This window comes from Crinia signifera, chromosome 3 (genome assembly GCF_055691185.1).
Source record: "Crinia signifera chromosome 3, ASM5569118v1, whole genome shotgun sequence".
Taxonomy (NCBI): domain Eukaryota; kingdom Metazoa; phylum Chordata; class Amphibia; order Anura; family Myobatrachidae; genus Crinia; species Crinia signifera.
In genome coordinates, this window is record NC_139219.1 from 70,905,237 (window position 1) to 70,923,286 (window position 18,050).

At 46.0% G+C, this 18,050-nt stretch overlaps 1 protein-coding gene across 1 annotated transcript in view; it reads left to right on the forward strand.

Moving 5' to 3' along the window:
* The window catches only part of PYGB (glycogen phosphorylase B), an 80,721-nt gene that overhangs the window by 58,761 nt on the left and 3,910 nt on the right, over positions 1-18,050 (forward strand). Inside the window, exons 12-18 of the mRNA XM_083175966.1 lie at positions 9,806-9,920; positions 10,161-10,262; positions 12,963-13,110; positions 15,670-15,728; positions 15,909-16,050; positions 16,489-16,696; positions 17,840-17,974. Of these exons, the coding sequence (XP_083032092.1) occupies positions 9,806-9,920; positions 10,161-10,262; positions 12,963-13,110; positions 15,670-15,728; positions 15,909-16,050; positions 16,489-16,696; positions 17,840-17,974 (909 nt within the window). The remainder of the gene's footprint in view (positions 1-9,805; positions 9,921-10,160; positions 10,263-12,962; positions 13,111-15,669; positions 15,729-15,908; positions 16,051-16,488; positions 16,697-17,839; positions 17,975-18,050) is intronic.

An 18,050-nucleotide genomic window follows, 5' to 3' on the forward strand; every position in this document is an offset into this window, starting at 1 on the left:
AGTGTCTTCCACTGGTTCGGATTTTTAACAATAATTCTTTATCTATGGGCTCTCCATCTGGACGCTGGGAGTAAGTTATTGTCTGGTTTTGCCATGTCACTTCCCAAGTACCAATTGTTCTGGAACTTGAGAAGTTCATACATACCAGGGATTTATCCACTTGGTATGGGTGTAATCTAAGACTAGGGGACCTGGTATACAGGTATCTCTTATCCAATGGCCTCCCCTTATTTAATACGCTTATCTCTGAAATATTAAGCGGGTATGGGACTAGGCCTACACTACTCCTTTTATGTAATACTTGAGAACACACCCAGCATTCTGTTTGGTTTAAAACCTTACCCACTAATGAGTGGTAATCACTCAAAGGATGTTGGCCGGTAGTTGCCTTACTGGTCGACTGACATCGCTGGATGCATCCTTCTTCCATTTTAGGTTGACAATACCTACAGACACAGTACTCACCAGACAATAAATCATCACATAGCCCTTGAACTACGTTTTCCTCATACCTTTTACCTTCTCCTGTCATGGGCAAAGTGTCAAGCTGGTTTAGGGATTCTACCTCACCCATATCTGGGTCCATTATTACACTGTCAGGACTCCGCTCCGATCGCTCTAGAATGTGGCAGCCACCAAGTATTTTTGGATGAAAGAAAGAACACAGAAAGAAAACAAAGACATATATGCATAACTGTGAACCTTTTGCTTGGAGTCCTTCCATCATCTCTACCCAGGAGACTTTTATTTTGCTCTGCTCTTAGACCTTTGTTCGCTCAGGTTGCTCGACCTTGGCTGCTTCTCAGTGTTCCCGAAACAATGCTTCTAGCGACACTTCTTCTCTCTCGCTCTCTGCACACTGGGATTCTGGGTTACTGGCTTTCTTGCAGTGGGACGAATGTATCCAAGTCTCTCTCTCTGCGACTTTAATCGATGTAGTGCTGGTCAACAAAACTTGGTACGGTCCTTCCCAACGGTCTATCAAACAACCTGAGCGTAAGAAATTTCGGATCATAACAAAGTCTCCTGGTTTAAGATTATGACAATTCTCGGTAGGCATATCAGGGTTCAGAAAATTCAGCTGCTTTTGTTGCTCCCTTAGCTGTTTGTTTAGCTTTAGGATATACTGTACAGTTAGCTCATTATTACATTTTAGATCATCCTGTGGGTCTATCATGATGTGTGGCTGCCGACCAAACAGTATCTCGAAGGGGGACAGGTTGAGCGGAGTCCTGGGAGTGGTCCTAATGCTATACAACACAATAGGCAGTGCCTCTGGCCATAACAACCCTGTTTCAGCCATAACTTTACCCAATTTGTTCTTAATAGTACCATTCATTCTCTCAACTTTGGCGCTCGCTTGGGGACGATATGGAGTATGAAGTTTACTATTAATCCCCAGGAGTTTACACATGATTTGGAAGACCTCTCCTGTGAAATGAGTGCCTCTGTCACTCTCAATGACCTTTGGGATACCATATCTACAGACAAACTCCTGACATATTTTCTTTGCTGTAAAGGTAGCAGTGTTGGAGGCAGCGGGAAAAGCCTCCACCCAGCTGGAAAACATGTCAACACAAACCAATACATATTTCAAATTTCTACAGGGTGGTAACTGTATGAAGTCGATTTGTATTACCTGGAAAGGGCCTTCTGTAGGAGGGATGTGGGATGGCTCTGTTGGGATGGCTTTTCCAACGTTCTTCCTCAAACAGGTGAGGCATGACATTGCCACTCTACCTGCTTGAGAAGCGAACCCTGGTGCACACCAGTAGGCCTTTACCAGCTTGCACATACCTTCCTTCCCAAGATGTGTCAGCCCATGGGCCGCCTCGGCTAGACTAGGAAGGTATGCTCTGGGGGCCACTGGTTTCCCCTGTCCATCTCTCCAAAGTCCGGTGGACTCTTGGCCACATCCCTTCGACTTCCATACTGCTCTTTCCTGTGGGGAACACAAATTCTGCATGTCTATCAGTTTGGATGTGGATACCATGTTCAGTGTACAAAGGTTGGTGGGATGGGTGAAAATATTTACAGGGCATGCGGCCCTTTTCGCCGCCTCATCAGCGCGGCTGTTACCAAGTGACACCGGGTCTTTCTCTGATGTGTGAGCTTTGCACTTGATAACAGCCACTCTGTCTGGAAGCTGGATAGCTCCCAGAAGTCTCCTAATGTACGTCGCATGCGCCACTGGTGTGCCAGCCGCCGTCATGAAATTTCGGAGGCGCCATAGGGCTCCAAAATCATGGACTACTCCGAAAGCATATCTGGAGTCGGTATATATGTTCACTGATTTCCCTTTAGCCAGTTCACATGCTCTGGTCAGTGCCACCAGTTCCGCTACTTGCGCTGAGTGAGGTGGTCCTAAGGGTTCAGCTTCCACAATACCTTCTCCATCTACTACCGCGTAGCCTGTGCAAAGCTCTCCTGTCTCCGTCTGTCTATGACAGCTACCATCTGTGAATAAGGTTATGTCTACCTCACTTAATGGGCTGTCGCTTATGTCAGGACGTGCTGTGAAGGTCTGATTCAGGTAGGTCATGCAATCATGTTTGTCCTCACTCTCACTAAGCTCTGCTTTACCATATTCAGCAACATTTCCATCACCCTCCACCCTTTGTGCCTTGGAGGGCACATGAGGAAGAAATGTGGCTGGGTTTAGTGTGTTGCATCTTTTGATGGTAATATTTACTGGGGCCATCAGCGCCAGTTCCCACTTAGTGAACCGTGCTGAGGACACATGACGTGTTTGGGCAGAATTTAGGAGAGCAGAGACAGCATGGGGAGCATGAACAGTTAAATCGTGTCCCAGCACTACGTCCTCACTCTTACTTACTAGTTGTGCTATTGCAGCCACACTTCGTAAGCAAGTTGGGAGTGAGCGTGCTACTGTGTCCAGCTGGCCACTGTAGTACGCTATTGGTCGGTTGGCATCACCATGTTTTTGTACAAGCACTCCTGCCGCACACCCACCTGATTCAGTTCCGTACAGTTCAAAGGGTTTCCCATAATCTGGCATTCCCAGTGCTGGGGCCTTTGTTAGGCTCACCTTTAGTTCCTCGAAAGCCAGCTCAGATTCCTCAGTATGAGAGACCCGATCAGGCTTAGTTGAGGAAACCATCTCTTGCAGTGGTAATGCCAGAATAGAGAATCCTGGGATCCAATTGCGACAGTATCCACACATGCCTAAGAACGTACGGATCTGATGTTGGGTCTGTGGCAGTACCATGTTCTGAATCGCTTGGATTCTGTCGTCGGTGAGGTGTCTCAGCCCTTGGGTAAGGCAGTGACCCAGATACTTAACCCTGGTCTGGCATAATTGCAGCTTATCCTTTGATACTTTATGTCCTGTCTCTGAGAGATGCATCAGTAGGTGTCTAGTGTCATCCACTGATGACTCCAGTGACTCAGAACACAACAATAAGTCGTCGACATATTGTATCAGTATCGAACCGCTCATGGGTTTAAAGGATTGCAGACAATCATGCAAGGCCTGGGAGAAGATGCTGGGGCTGTCTATGAACCCTTGGGGGAGTCGTGTCCAGGTATACTGTACTCCTCTGTAAGTAAAGGCGAACAGATACTGGCTGTCAGGATGCAAAGGGACGGAGAAAAATGCTGAACACAAGTCAATGACTGTGAAATGGGTACAGTGAGGTGGGATTTGCATGAGGATGACAGCTGGGTTTGGCACTACGGGGAATTGGCTCTCAACTACCTTGTTTACCCCTCTCAAATCCTGCACTAGTCTGTAGCCCCTCCCCCCGCTCTTTTTCACAGGAAAAATGGGACTATTGGCCGTGCTGGAAGTTCTAACTAGGATTTCCTGTTGGAGCAATCGTTGGATCACTGGAAATATTCCTAGCTCAACTTCAGGTTTTAAAGGGTATTGCGGTATTTTTGGGGCTATCCTGCCTTCTTTTAAGCGGATTTCTACTGGAGCTACATTTGCCATCAGCCCAGCATCCTGTCCATCTTTAGTCCAAAGGGAACTCGGTATTTGTGCTGTAATTTCAGCTACCCTAGATGGATTTGATTCTACAACAGTGGAATACAACATTAGCCTCTGAGGACTATCCAGCATATCTTGCACTTCTTGTGTAAGATTTCTAGGAGTGTCCAGAAATACCCCATCGGGGGTGCAATAGATGACACATCCCATTTTGCAAAGTAAATCTCTACCCAGGAGGTTAGTCGGGGCCGCTGCAGCCAACAGAAAAGAGTGTTTGGTATGCAGAGGCCCGATTGTAATCTCCGCTGGTTTCGTCAGTGGGTAATGTTGTATTTTTCCTGTTACCCCAATTGCCGCTACTGATTGGTTAGTGAAACCCAAGTGAAGAGGAGTGTTGAGAACAGATCTGGCCGCCCCTGTATCAACCAAAAAGGTTTGTCTTACTCCAGCTATATCAACCTTCACCTGAGGTTCCTCTCCAAGGTGTTGTGTTAGTCTAACTGGCTGTAGGATACAGGTATGACCTGTTTCCTATGATCTGACCTGGGTTGCCCTTAGCACAGTGTCAGCCATCAGATGGGGAGGAGGCATGTTGCGTGACCTGTCTGTCTCCTCCCATTGTCTAGGGGCTGGGTATCTCCGTGTCTCACCTTTGTGAGATTCCCATTCTCGCCTATGTGTTTGGTAACTCCTTGGGTTTCCTGACCTACATTGTGCTGCCATATGTCCCTCCTTATTGCAGTTGTAGCAAATAATGGGCTTTCTGCCTGTGTCCCTGGTGTTTCGTTGTTGGTATGCAACTTTGTTTGGGGCATTAGTAAGGGCTTGGATGCTAACCATCATCAGTTTCTCAGTTTGCAGTTCCTTGCGCTTTTTAATGTTGCGGTCGTGGTCCACAGCAGATTCCCGTAGGGCATCCACTGTCATTCCCCGCCAATTTGGGAAAGAAGTTTGGACTCTGGTTCTCAGGTTTTCGCTAAGCCCTTCCACCAGCACAGAGACAATCAGCTCCCTCAGGTGGGGGTCGTCCTTAGGCTCGGAGACACCAGTGTACTTTGATACCGCCATCAAACCCCGGTTGAAATATTCGCTAGCTACTTCACCATCTTGTTGTTTGATAGTGAATATCTTGCTATATTCCACTGCTGCAGGAAAATACACTCCTAACTGTACGTTAATCAGGCGTATATTTTCCTGGTTGATCTCATCATTTATCTCCTTGTCCACTTTCAATCCACTATCCTGAATGAATTTCGGGATGTCAATGTGAGTGGGGAGACAGGCCCTCAACATGATTCTCCAATCCTTGTTGGTGGGCTCATCAGAGTTTCCCAGATCCCTTACAAATTTCCGGCACAGAGCCAGATTTTTCCTAGGATCAGGGAAATCTGTAATGATGGACCGCAGCTCTAACCGTGTCCATGGGTTCAGCATGGTCATCTTTCTGGTAGGTATCACACCCTCTCTGTCTGCCTTACCATAGGGAACCTCCAGTGTGCGTACAGGGTATGTTTGTACCACATCCGCATTACTGGGACCTGCTTGGGAGTCATTTGTGTCTGTGCTGTGTGGTGCATCATTACCTGAGTCCAATACTATGCTGTTGGCATCAGCCGTCTCCTCCTCCTGTGCTGGGGCCTCAACAGCGGGTTGAGCTTTTCCCTCAATCATATTAATTGCATGAGAGACGGCCAGTGCCAACAGCTGCTCGTTTTCCTCTCGGGTTTCCTTGTAAGGGGATAAAACAGGGTACAAGTTAGTAACAGGTACATGATTACTTAGGTCTTTCTTATGAGACATTAACCCCTTCGGCACATATGGGGGTGGGGGAGCTGATTCTAGTGTGGCAGCGGTTGCATTTGCATTTTTATTGTGGCTGATTGCATCAGGTATTGCCAGACCTCTGGTTCCCCATTGTTCCTGTCCTTCCTTCTGCCACAATTTAAGAATATTTATATGCTTCACTCTCTCCTTACGACTGGAGAGTAGGCATATTTCATCTTTTACTGCCGATAAGATTTCTGGATCGAAGCTACCAACACTGGGAAATTCTAGCTTGCTGCCTTGTGTCATTTTTCTCCATTTATTTTGGTAAACAACTGCGAGTTCACCGTGCTTCCTGCACATAATAAAAGCAGCCGATCCTCTTGGCCGGCTTGCTTCCTCCCTATCCTGCACGTTATCACAGCGTGACCCGTTATTACCCATAGTTACAGGAATAAACGTTCACAGCTTAATAGATAATCGGTGGGTGATTACTTATCTGAGAGCTCCCCAACCACTCACTTCTCCACACAGCGACACTTCAACGCAATCAAGCGAAGAGCCCACAATGCGAGGTAATGTTACTCAATCACCAAGTCTTTCAACTAGCAGCGAACTTCTAGCCAACTTGCTTGATGCGGCACAATTTTTTTCAGGGTATAACAAACTTGCTTTCCTATACCCCCAAAAATCGGATTTCTAAAGTAGCTAATCGGAAACAAGTGCGTTCCGATATATCTTCTTGTACCCTCCTAGCGGAATTAATTCCACTGAAGGGGCAGTTCCTATGGGCACGTCGTCACGTGAACCCGGGTCCTAACTGGACTGTCCTACACTGGACTACACTGCGCTGAGTCGTGCCGTCACACACCCGTTCGCCTCAGTTATTTTTCACACTGGGCGCTAGTTACACCTAGGTCTTATGCTTATTTTTGAAATATTTCTGTACAGAAAATTTTCCCAGGCCGGTAGCTTTTCACTAGATTCTTATGCAGGTATAAATCCCTTATAATAAGCTATAGGAATCTATTAAAATAATGCTTGAGTTGCTTGCTTATGAGAAAATGAACAAAAAGAAAAACTTATTTTCTTTTATTAATCACCGCTTCATTCGCAGTATATTACTATACTGTTTAAATAAAGCTAGTGGTTTAATACTGTTCACTTCTTAATTCCTATGTGTGCTGCGTGTGCAGTACCAATGAACATCCACGTGTGTACGTGTGTTTGTTCACAGGCCGCCGATGAATCGGCCACCCACGTGTTCTATAGTGTATTTGCAAGGTTGCGCTCGGGTTTCGCTATACGCAGTAATTGCGTCTAAATGTGGAATAAGTCCCTTAACTCTGTCCGAGATTTACGTACCAAGATGCGAAATAAATCCCGCACTTAATCCGTAAATCACGTACAAAGATGCGAAACTTTCCCGATGTGGGCACGTGCGCGCGCACCTTGCGTAATACACAATAGACGCTTTACGTTACTGCAAAAGGCCCAGGACTTGTCGCCACGTGGCGGAGTCCCTGTTTTTGCGGTAACTAACAATAAACAATTATAGTTTTGCACAGAGGGGATCCTCTATGTACTATAATAAACACAGATTCCACGTGTGCGAACCTTATCGCACGTGGTACATATACTGTAATGAACAAGCAACTCAAGACACTATACCCCGTTAAACTACTTGTGGCAGGCAGAAGTACAGTTTACTACACACTTAATATATGCTTTTAAACACGTGGCTTTCACTTATTGTGCCCCGGGTTTCAACGCTAGCACTTCCCGAGCCCCGCACCGCCGCGGACCTGGCCTATCCAGCAATGGATAATACCTCCACCCTTTTGCTGGTATAGGTCGGGCCGCACGCCTGGTACTGAGTTCTGGAATGTGAAACGACCGGACGATGCCCCCAATTGTTAATGCTGATATGATATGACCAGGGAGACAATAAGTGGAAAGCGCAGGCTACGTAATGTGTCCGTAACCTGCTTACCCTTTATACCTAGCTACGTGCGAACAAAACGTAGCGCAGCGTAGCGTACCTTTTAATTGTATGTTATACACTTAAGAACTAATACCTTGATAAGAGATCCCTTCGCAGGACTTTGTCTCTACTTCTGCGAATATACTTTAAAGGACAGAGTCCGCAATGTACCTTATCGCTATTATGCGAATAACCAGACACGACCACTGAATAGAAGTAAGGAGGTTAGAACTCCATATAAAAGGTTGTATTAAAGTCCCTAATGGACAAAAAGGGGGTTACAGAAATAAGAATAAACAGGTATAACAAGTGATACAATATACTAACAATGAATAACTAACAAACTCTGCTAAGGGGAAAGAAGGCAATAACACAAAACACAACCAGCCAACAATACTTTAAAATACCGTGAAAATGCAACCGTTTACCGTGGTCATCTAGTATGCGAAGCGCAGTCCGGTCAGAGCTCACTATCGTTCAGGAATGAGCGATAGTCCGGTAGGAAGGTCCAGGGAAGGTAGTTGTGCCGAAGAGACCCTGGCTGCTCTGGGTCGCCTATCTTATAGGGTCAGAAGGGGGAGGTCAAAGGCCATTCTCATTGGCCAGAGATCATATGTCCGGTCCACTGTGATTGGGGGTTAGACGTTGTACCTGGTCTGACCAGGTGCAGGGGAGTGAACTTTAAGAGTCCTTTGTTTGGTGGTTTCGGCGTCAGCAAGGATAAGAACCGGTTTTATCTAGTTTCCTTTGTTAACTACTTTCAACAGAAACTGTCTCTGGAATATGGAATATGTCCATAACTATCGGGCAGTGTACATTGCGAAATATTCGCAATGACCGGAATACTTCGCATAATGAGCTGAACGGAACGGTACTAAACACGATATAGACAGGTGTGTGCAGGGCTAACTAAGCTATGTGTGGCGTTCTAAACCTTTTAACTATATTTCATTTCGTGTAAGTGTGTTTATTATGAATTTATATGTGATAGTATGTCTACTCTTCCGGTCCACATTGTCACGCATACTCGGGTATGGAAACTTTATTTGCGCAACTCTGCGAACCAAAATGGCGGCCATACTATCACAAAATGGCGTGTGTGTACCTAGACTTCCACAGTAGGTAGGCAGCATCCTCAGCCTGTATATCTATTACAGTACTACCACCGTGTGGAGGTATGCTATATAATCAGCCTGCATATTCATTTCAGCATTTAGACCTTGTATAGGTAGGCAGTATCCTCAGCCTGTACATCTATTACAGTACTTTCACCATGTGTAGGTAGGCAGTATCCTCAGCCTGTATATCTATGACAGTACTTCTACCTTGTGTGGATATGCAGCATCCTCAGCCTGTATATCTATTACAGTGCTTCCACCATGTGTAGGTAGGCAGCATCCTCAGCCTGTATATCCATTACAGTGCTTCCACCTTGTGTGGATATACAGCATCCTTAGCCTGTATATGTATTACAGTAATTCCATCTTGTGTAGGGAGGCAGTATCCTCAGCCTGTATATCTTTTACAGTACTTCCAACGTGTGTAGGTAGGATGCATCCTCAGCCTGTATATCTAGTACAGTACTTCAAACATGTGTAGGTAGGCAGCACCCTCAGCGTCTATATCTATTACGGTACTTCCATTGTTTGTAGGTAGGTAGCATACTCAGCCTGTATATCTATTACAGTACTTCCACCATGTGTAGGTAGGCAGCACCCTCAGCGTCTATATCTATTACAGTACTTCCACCATGTGTGGGTAGGTAGCATACTCAGCCTGTATATCTATTACAGTACTTCCACCATGTGTAGGTAGGCAGGATACTCAGCCTCTGTATCTATAACAGTACTTCCACCATGTGTAGGTAGATGGCAGCTACACCATGATAATAATGTTGGTGTTCTATATGTAATATAAGATGTTTCTGAGTAATATGACCAAACCATAACCCAGAGAGACTGAACATGCCCGGTTGTTAATACTGATTTTCTCATGTAACTCGCTTGAATCTTTTATTTTGTTATAATCTATTTTTCCTCACATTGGCGCTTCAATCAGGAATTCCTGCTGACAAGTCTTTCATTATAAAATGTGTTGTGTTACAGATTTAAGGATTTCTACGACCAAGAGCCAAATAAATTTCAGAACAAGACAAATGGCATCACTCCAAGGCGATGGCTGATGCTGTGCAACCCAGGCCTAGCTGATATTATTGCTGAGGTAAAATGCTGTCATGCAGCCCCCTAGTGGTGAGACTATGAATAAAAACTAAAAGACAAAGTAATTCACATAAACATGAGGCTGTAATGGTTTTAATAGGCTTCATAATTCTCAAACTACACATATATTTGCTAGAGTAATGTATTTATATACAAGCACAATGATGTCAACTGTAAAGTGGAGATGCAGCAAGAAGTATGTCTGCCTATCCTGTAGCTGAGTGTTTTGTTCTCTTTACAGAAAATTGGTGAGGACTTTGTCACTGACTTGAGCCAGCTGAAGAAACTGTTGGACTTTGTAGATGATGAGAGCTTTGTGCATGATATCGCTAAAGTCAAGCAGGTAACTGTGCTCTGGACACACCATACCAGGTGTACGGTATGATGTTTGGATGCAGAGGGTATGCCTGAGGGGTCAGTCACCTCTATTGCAGCACAAGGAGGTTGGGTTTACAGAGCTATAACTGACTCGCGTCTGTCTATGACAGTACAGTCATGATTATGCAACCAGAGACAAATGCTCCACGGTGGGGGACAATATGGCATTTTCAGCTGTCTTATAAGTGGCCATTATTTCCTTATTTCCTTTGCAGAGAAGTATCACAAAAGTGCAGGAACGGCACAGAGAAATACAGCAGGTTTACTACTGATCTAGGTGCTGGGGAAGAGCAGTAAGCACTGGTGTATTCACAGGCATCACTAGGTAGGGTAGGGGTCAAAGGGTGGACAGCACTAAGGTCGACATGCATTGGATCAACCACTGAAGGACGACATGAGCCAAGTTGACACATGGGAAGGTAGTCATGGGCTTAGTTCGACATGCTGTCGACAAAAGCATTCTGCCGACAGTCAAATGGCCGACATGGGGGTTTTCACTCTTTTTTTTGGTGGAATGTCGACATGGACACCGTATAAGTCCCCTCGCATGGCTTGCTGCACTATTTTATTCTCCTACCATTCCCTAGTGGTTGGTAGTGCATGAAATACCACCAGACGGCACATGTTGGCTCAGAAAAAAAAGAAAAACCCCATGTCGATGTTTTGAACTAATGCTTGTGTCGACCTACCCAAGTGTCGACCTTGGCTCATGTTGAACTTCACTGGTCAACCCAATGCATGTCAACCTTAGTGCTGTCGACCTAACGACGGAATACCACAGGGATGATGGTAAAAGAAATGACATTACTTGGGTTTATGGGCTGCATATGATCATATGAGGAATGGACTCTGGGCCTTATTCTGATTGGCTCGCAAGGCTGCGAAATTCACAGATTTGCAAGTCCATCAGCCCCCCCCCCCCATCCATTCGCAGGCGGGGAGAAATCATTCGATGGTCGCCGCCCATTGAATGATTTCTCCCATGCACGCAGTTCAGAGTGACCTGTGCAAGGACAGGGCGGACAGCTGACATCCGGTGATGTCAGCTGCCTCCCCCCCCCATATGCCTGTCACGGCCTCATTAGCCCGAAAACGCCCAGCGTTCTCATGGGAATGCCCATGGAACGCTGGGTGTTCCCATATGGTAATAGGGCAGCCCAGCGCCCCCTGCCCTTCACCACCCCCTTCACACCATCTAGGGTGCGTGCACCCGGCAAACTGAAAGTTCGCTGTGGGTGCACGCACCCTGCACATGCGCAGAAATGCGCAAACGCGCAACATCGGTCCTGCACAGAGGACCGAAGCAATTAGAATAACCCCCTCTGTCCCCAGAGTGTTGCGTACACACTGGACAATATACATGAAGATGTCCTTACTACATGTTGTTGTTGCACATATCGCTTACAATATTGTCTAGTGTGTACGCACCTTAACAGCAAGAAGAGTGCATTTGTTTTATGCTCTGTCACAAGTAAATAATACCCCTTTTACAACCCCGAAAAATACGGGTCAGCAGTGGGTCAGACCCGGATCAGTGGCGGTGTAAATGGGGTCAACCTGTGTCCATTTACACGGGTCCTCTACCCAGGTCCTGACCTGGGTAGAACACGGTTAGGACCCTTGTAGAGGCCGGTGTAAATGGTCCCTGTACGGGTTGGGACATACAAGCAGAACGGGCAGTCAGGGGGGCTGCAGCCGAGTAGCCGCTGCCCAATCAGGGGGCAGGGGGAGGTACTTGCAGTGACAGTTAGAAGTGATATCAGAGGCGGGAGGCCTTGTGGTCCCTGGTGGAGGCTGGCGGCAGAGCAGGGAGACAGCGCTGGGCAGCCACTGAACACAGCCAGCCAACTCCAGCCGTACGCTGTAAGTAAGGAGTGGGGCACAGGTTCTTTGCTCCCATCTGCTCTGGAGAGCTGCCCCCCGCAGTGCTGACAGCCTGACACGCTTCTAAGCCTAAACGGCGATTCAGCGTAGTGGGTGGGGGACCTGGAAGAGCTGACCACGCTGTAAAAAGCAGCTGTCAGTTCTTGGGGGCCGGCTACCAAGTGCACGCTCCTGCAGCACCCATTCCCCCCCCCTCCCCCCATGCTCTGCGCTGTGCACTTTCCCCACTGGCCAGGCACCGTGTCACTGTACCTGCATACATAGTGTTCCCCCTAAACTACGGGGGAAAACTATTGACACCCCCAGATTTGCAGCAGCCCCCCCTTTCCTCTCAGTGTTATCCCTGCAGCAGTCACTGTTTTATTGCTTGACTGATATTGGACATTAACCACGTCTTTCCCCAGTATATTACAATTGGTGTATTGGCTTGAGGATACTCAGCACCCTGTGGGAAGGGGGAATAAAATGTACACTTTTGTGGCCCATTAGCACCCTATGGTAATGGGCATGTAATCTCCCTGGCAACGAGCATGGAATCCCTGGCATCCATAGAGAAAAGCAGGGCTGTCCCAGGTTCAGTGTAAACAGCACAGACCTGGGTCGAAGTGCTGTGTAAATGGGGTATGAAGCTGGGTATGAAGCTGGGTCCGACCCTGGATACTCCCGTGTTCGAAGACCAGAGTCTGACCAGGGATTTTGGTGTAAAAGTGGTATAAGTATCTTGTTTGTTTGCCTTTGAAGTGGTGTTTGTCCTCTAATACCGTTTCTTTGTCCATGCCAGGAGAACAAGCTGAAGTTCGCTGCTTACTTGGAGAAGGAATACAAAGTTAAAATCAACCCATCTTCCTTGTTTGACTTACAAGTGAAAAGAATCCATGAATATAAAAGGCAAATCCTAAATTGTTTACACATCATTAACTTGTACAACCGTAAGTATCCTGCTATCCGCCAGCACTGACTATCTGATACTATCCGCCAGCACTGACTATCTGATACTATCCGCCAGCACTGACTACCTGATACTATCCGCCAGCACTGGCTATCTGATACTATCCGCCAGCACTGACTATCTGATACTATCCGCCAGCACTGACTATCTGATACTATCCGCCAGCACTGACTATCTGATACTATCCGCCAGCACTGACTATCTGATACTATCCGCCAGCACTGGCTATCTGATACTATCCGCCAGCACTGACTATCTGATACTATCCGCCAGCACTGACTATCTGATACTATCCGCCAGCACTGGCTATCTGATACTATCTGCCAGCACTGGCTATCTGATACTATCCGCCAGCACTGGCTATCTGATACTATCCGCCAGCACTGGCTATCTGATACTATCCGCCAGCACTGGCTATCTGATACTATCCGCCAGCACTGACTATCTGATACTATCCGCCAGCACTGGCTATCTGATACTATCCGCTAGCACTGGCTATCTGATACTATCCGCCAGCACTGGCTATCTGATACTATCCGCCAGCACTGGCTATCTGATACTATCCGCCAGCACTGGCTATCTGATACTATCCTCCAGCACTGGCTATCTGATACTATCCGCCAGCACTGACTATCTGATACTATCCTCCAGCACTGGCTATCTGATACTATCCTCCAGCACTGGCTATCTGATACTATCCTCCAGCACTGACTATCTGGCCCATTCTTGGCTATAGTTAACATAAGAAGAATTACAAATGCTCCTACAGATCAGATTAACTGAGTGTATTGTGAATCAATGCAGTAATTCGATCTACAGTGTCTAGATGGACAGTCAAAAGGTCGACAACTATTGGTCGACAGTCAAAATGTCGACACGGTCAAAAAGTAGTCAGCCAAAAGGTTAACATGGTCAGAATGTCGAGATGGTCAAAAGGTTGACATGGAAAATGTTTGACATGAAAAAGGTCAACATGAGTTTTTTTTTGAGCCAACATGTGTCGACAGGCGGTATTTCATACCCTACCATCCGAAGCATAGGGGACTCGGTACAATTAGACTGTGTCCATACCGACCTATGTTGACATAGACACCCCAAAAAAATCTGAAAGAGTCATGTTAACCTTTTAAATGCCAACCTTGTGACCATGTTGACCTTTTGACCATGTCAACCTTGCGACTGTCGACCTTTTGACCCTGTCAGCCTTTTGACCATGTCAACCTTGTGACTGTCGACGATTTGACCCTGTCGACCAATAGGGGTCGACCTTTTGACTGTAGACCTATACATTGTAGATGTAATATACCGTAACCAGCAAATGGACCCCTTATTAGTGTTGCATGTACCCTTGCCATTCCTTGGGTCACTTTAGCATTCCCAGTCGGAGTCCGTGTGGATATTATATTATGAAAAAGTTAAAAAATGGGAAAACATGAAAAACTCATGTCGACCTTTTCATGTGTTGACCATTTACTTGTGTAGATCTAGTGCACGTTGACATTTTGTCACTGTGGACCCGGTGCATGACGATCGTATTGGTTACATCATATACATTGCTGACCTATCACCTAGATCCCATTACACTGGCAGGATGAGACAACATTTACCTATTGGTGAGAAGCCGTGGGGTTTGTCTAACGTCCATAGCACGGCATTGTGGCACACTCGCCCTAGTGAAAGATCTACAATTGTGATATAGAAACGATATATTAACAGATATAGCTCATTGTGGCCTTTCTGAAGGATATCGTTCTAATTATCGCCCAGTGTGTACACAGCAAATGGCAAATAATGCGCGCTCCCGCAGGTCATTGAGAACCACATTGACTGTGAATATTTATATTCTGCTAAAAGAAAACTTGGCATCCGCCATTCTCTGGACAAAACCCCCAGCTTTGCCATTTCATATGCAGAAGGCCTTATACCCACGTTCCCGTACTTGGATCTGTGCTGTGTGCAGGCACAAACACTGTTTCCATAAACTGTGTGGCGATGTGCTGAGATTGGCACAGCACTGGGGATCATTGTCAGTGTCCTCAAGTATCACATAAAGGTGGCAATCACAATGTGTCTCATATACACAATGGAAGCAGCCATTTTTTGAGCTGCATACTGCTTGAGCCTATAGAATGGCTGCCTCCTTATGTGAAGATGTCACCTCTTATATGATGCTCTGATGTAACAGTGAACACCTGGTAGCATGGTACCTACGGGTCTCAATAACTGATTCCAGACCTGGCTATCCTGTGGCTCTCCCTTTGTTGGGAAACCTGCAAGTCCTTGTATAACCTCTTACAGATGAGCTGGTGAAGCATGATGGGACTTATAGTTTCCCAATAGCATGTCATCTTTCTGTTTTTCAATGATTTCATTGTTTAACTAATTATTAGTTAAAACCATAGTAAAAATAATAATACCACATTGGCCAATATAGGGTATGTATCAACCTGACTCTACTATATGTGTTGTTATTGTAAGTGTATGTGTGTGTGTTTATGTGTCTGTTCTTTTTTTTTTTAACACCCTGCCATTTTTTCAGGGATCAAAAAAGATCCTTCCAGAACATTTGTGCCAAGAACAGTTATGATTGGAGGAAAGGTAATTTATGCATTTATTCTTTTCAGTCATCAATATGCACTCTGTGGGGAAATGTATGAAGTTATACGAAGCATCAAAAGTAATTGAAACCTTAAAAGCAAACATTTCTGTTCTTCCCAGTTTAGGCAATGGTTGCATTAATCCAGTATTGTGATTAAACCATTGTCTATTGCTTTGCAGGCAGCTCCCGGCTATCATATGGCGAAAATGATAATCAAATTAATTACATCTGTTGCAAATATTGTGAACAATGATCCAGTAGTTGGGGACAGACTAAAGGTTATATACCTGGAGAACTATCGTGTGTCTCTAGCAGAGAAAGGTAGGTTGGCTGCTTCTTATTGTTGGATGTATCCAAACTCTAGATCATTGGTTCTCAAACTTGGTCCTAAGGACCACAAAGCGTTCACATTTCCCAGGTCACCCGGCAGGTGCACAGGTGACACATTTGAAAAGACTCAGTGGTGGAGCTAAGTAATTTGCTTGCATTTTTGTGAGGAGTTCTGGATTACATGAACCTAAATGTTACATCTGCCCCACCTGCAGCACACATGGTTTTGCCCATTTTGAGAAAAAATTTGTACTGCGATCAGATCTGAATAAGGGCCTCTGTGTATACTGCAGTCTGTGCCAGCTCTGCAGACCTGACAATGGCTGCCATTTCTTTGTTTGCATCAGTTTTTTTGCTCAATAAAAGGTTGTGTATACATTTGTGACTAATCTTAGCGATCCCACCATGAGTTACACTTGTGTCTTGCAGTGATCCCCGCAGCTGACCTATCTCAGCAGATCTCCACCGCTGGCACTGAGGCTTCTGGCACTGGGAACATGAAGTTTATGCTGAATGGTGCTCTTACCATTGGTACAATGGATGGGGCCAATGTGGAAATGGCAGAGGAGGCAGGAGAGGAAAATCTGTTTATCTTTGGAATGAGAGTGGAGGATGTGGAAGCTCTTGACAAGAAAGGGTGTGTATTCCAGCTTTATGGTCCACCACCTATCATAGAGAAGCTACTTTGTGGCCTGAACCAATATCCAAAATAAAGCAGGAGGCACTGCAGTCACTAAGGCACATACACTTTAGAAGGCTGCCTCTACGGGGTGTTGATGAAGCCTGCACAATGGTGCTTTCACCCTGTGGGCAATGTGTGCACTTTAAGGCTGCCATTACTCATGTTGGTGACATCTCGATTGAAATTATATATCTCACAGCTTGTTGGCAATGGGCTTAATTCAGTTTTGTACACCATCACCGATGTTCATGCACGTGAGAGATTATTTGCAGACTGCGCAGCGTTCGCTCTGTGCATGTGTCCGGGGGCTTTTGCGATCACTCTGGCACTGAGATTTGATTGACAGGAAGGTACCATTTGGGGGAGGTAACAGGGAGTGGCAACCAATACACAGGCATGTCATGGCTGTTCTTAGGGTGTGTACTGTGACAGCCAGTCAGTGTGACCATAGAGTAACCCTAGCAGTCTGTCCTTGCATCTGTGTATGTATATGCAGCTGTGAATGAGTTTGCTTTGTGAGTGACAGCTTTATTGGTTGATTAGTAGTTCAGAAGCCTACAATATCGCAATTACCAATGCATATGTGTAGAAACATTAATCAGGCCCAATGTTCATTGTCTCTCCGTATAAACAGATAAACCGACTCACGTCCCCCTCTGTTTATCTCACCACCTATGACCTTTCCCCTCTTTGTCAGCTTCCACCTCTGTCTCTCAGGGGTTTGCTTTGTGACAGCCTCCACCAATGTGTATCTCAGCCTCCTTTGTTATCCCCCTCTGTGTCAGCTCTGCCTCTCTCAACATCCCCCTCTGTGTCAGCTCTGCCTCTCTCAACATCCCCCTCTGTGTCTCTCAGCTAAGCCCATCATCCTCCCCAGCTCAGCCCACACTCTTTTGCTAGGCTGGTCCATTTTCGCACGTGTATTACATGACATCATCATCATCATGACATCACACCACTGCACCACTAGTGGCTGTCTGGACGCCACTGTTTCTCCTCTCTGTCCCTCCCTGATTGTCTATACGGGTTCTAGTACATTCGGCCCATCTTGATATTGCAGTGTTAATGTAAGCAATGACTGTATATTCTTCTTCATAGGTACAATGCTAAAGAATACTACGATAAGATCCCAGAGTTGCGGGAAGCGATTGATCAGATCAGAGACGGACGTTTTTCTCCCAGAGAACCAGACCAGTTTAAGGATGTTGTGAATATGCTGATGAACCATGACCGGTAAGAAGGAAGGGGGGACTTAGTGCCTCCTCCAGTACGAAGGGTATACTATACTCACACAGTACCAGGAGATGCT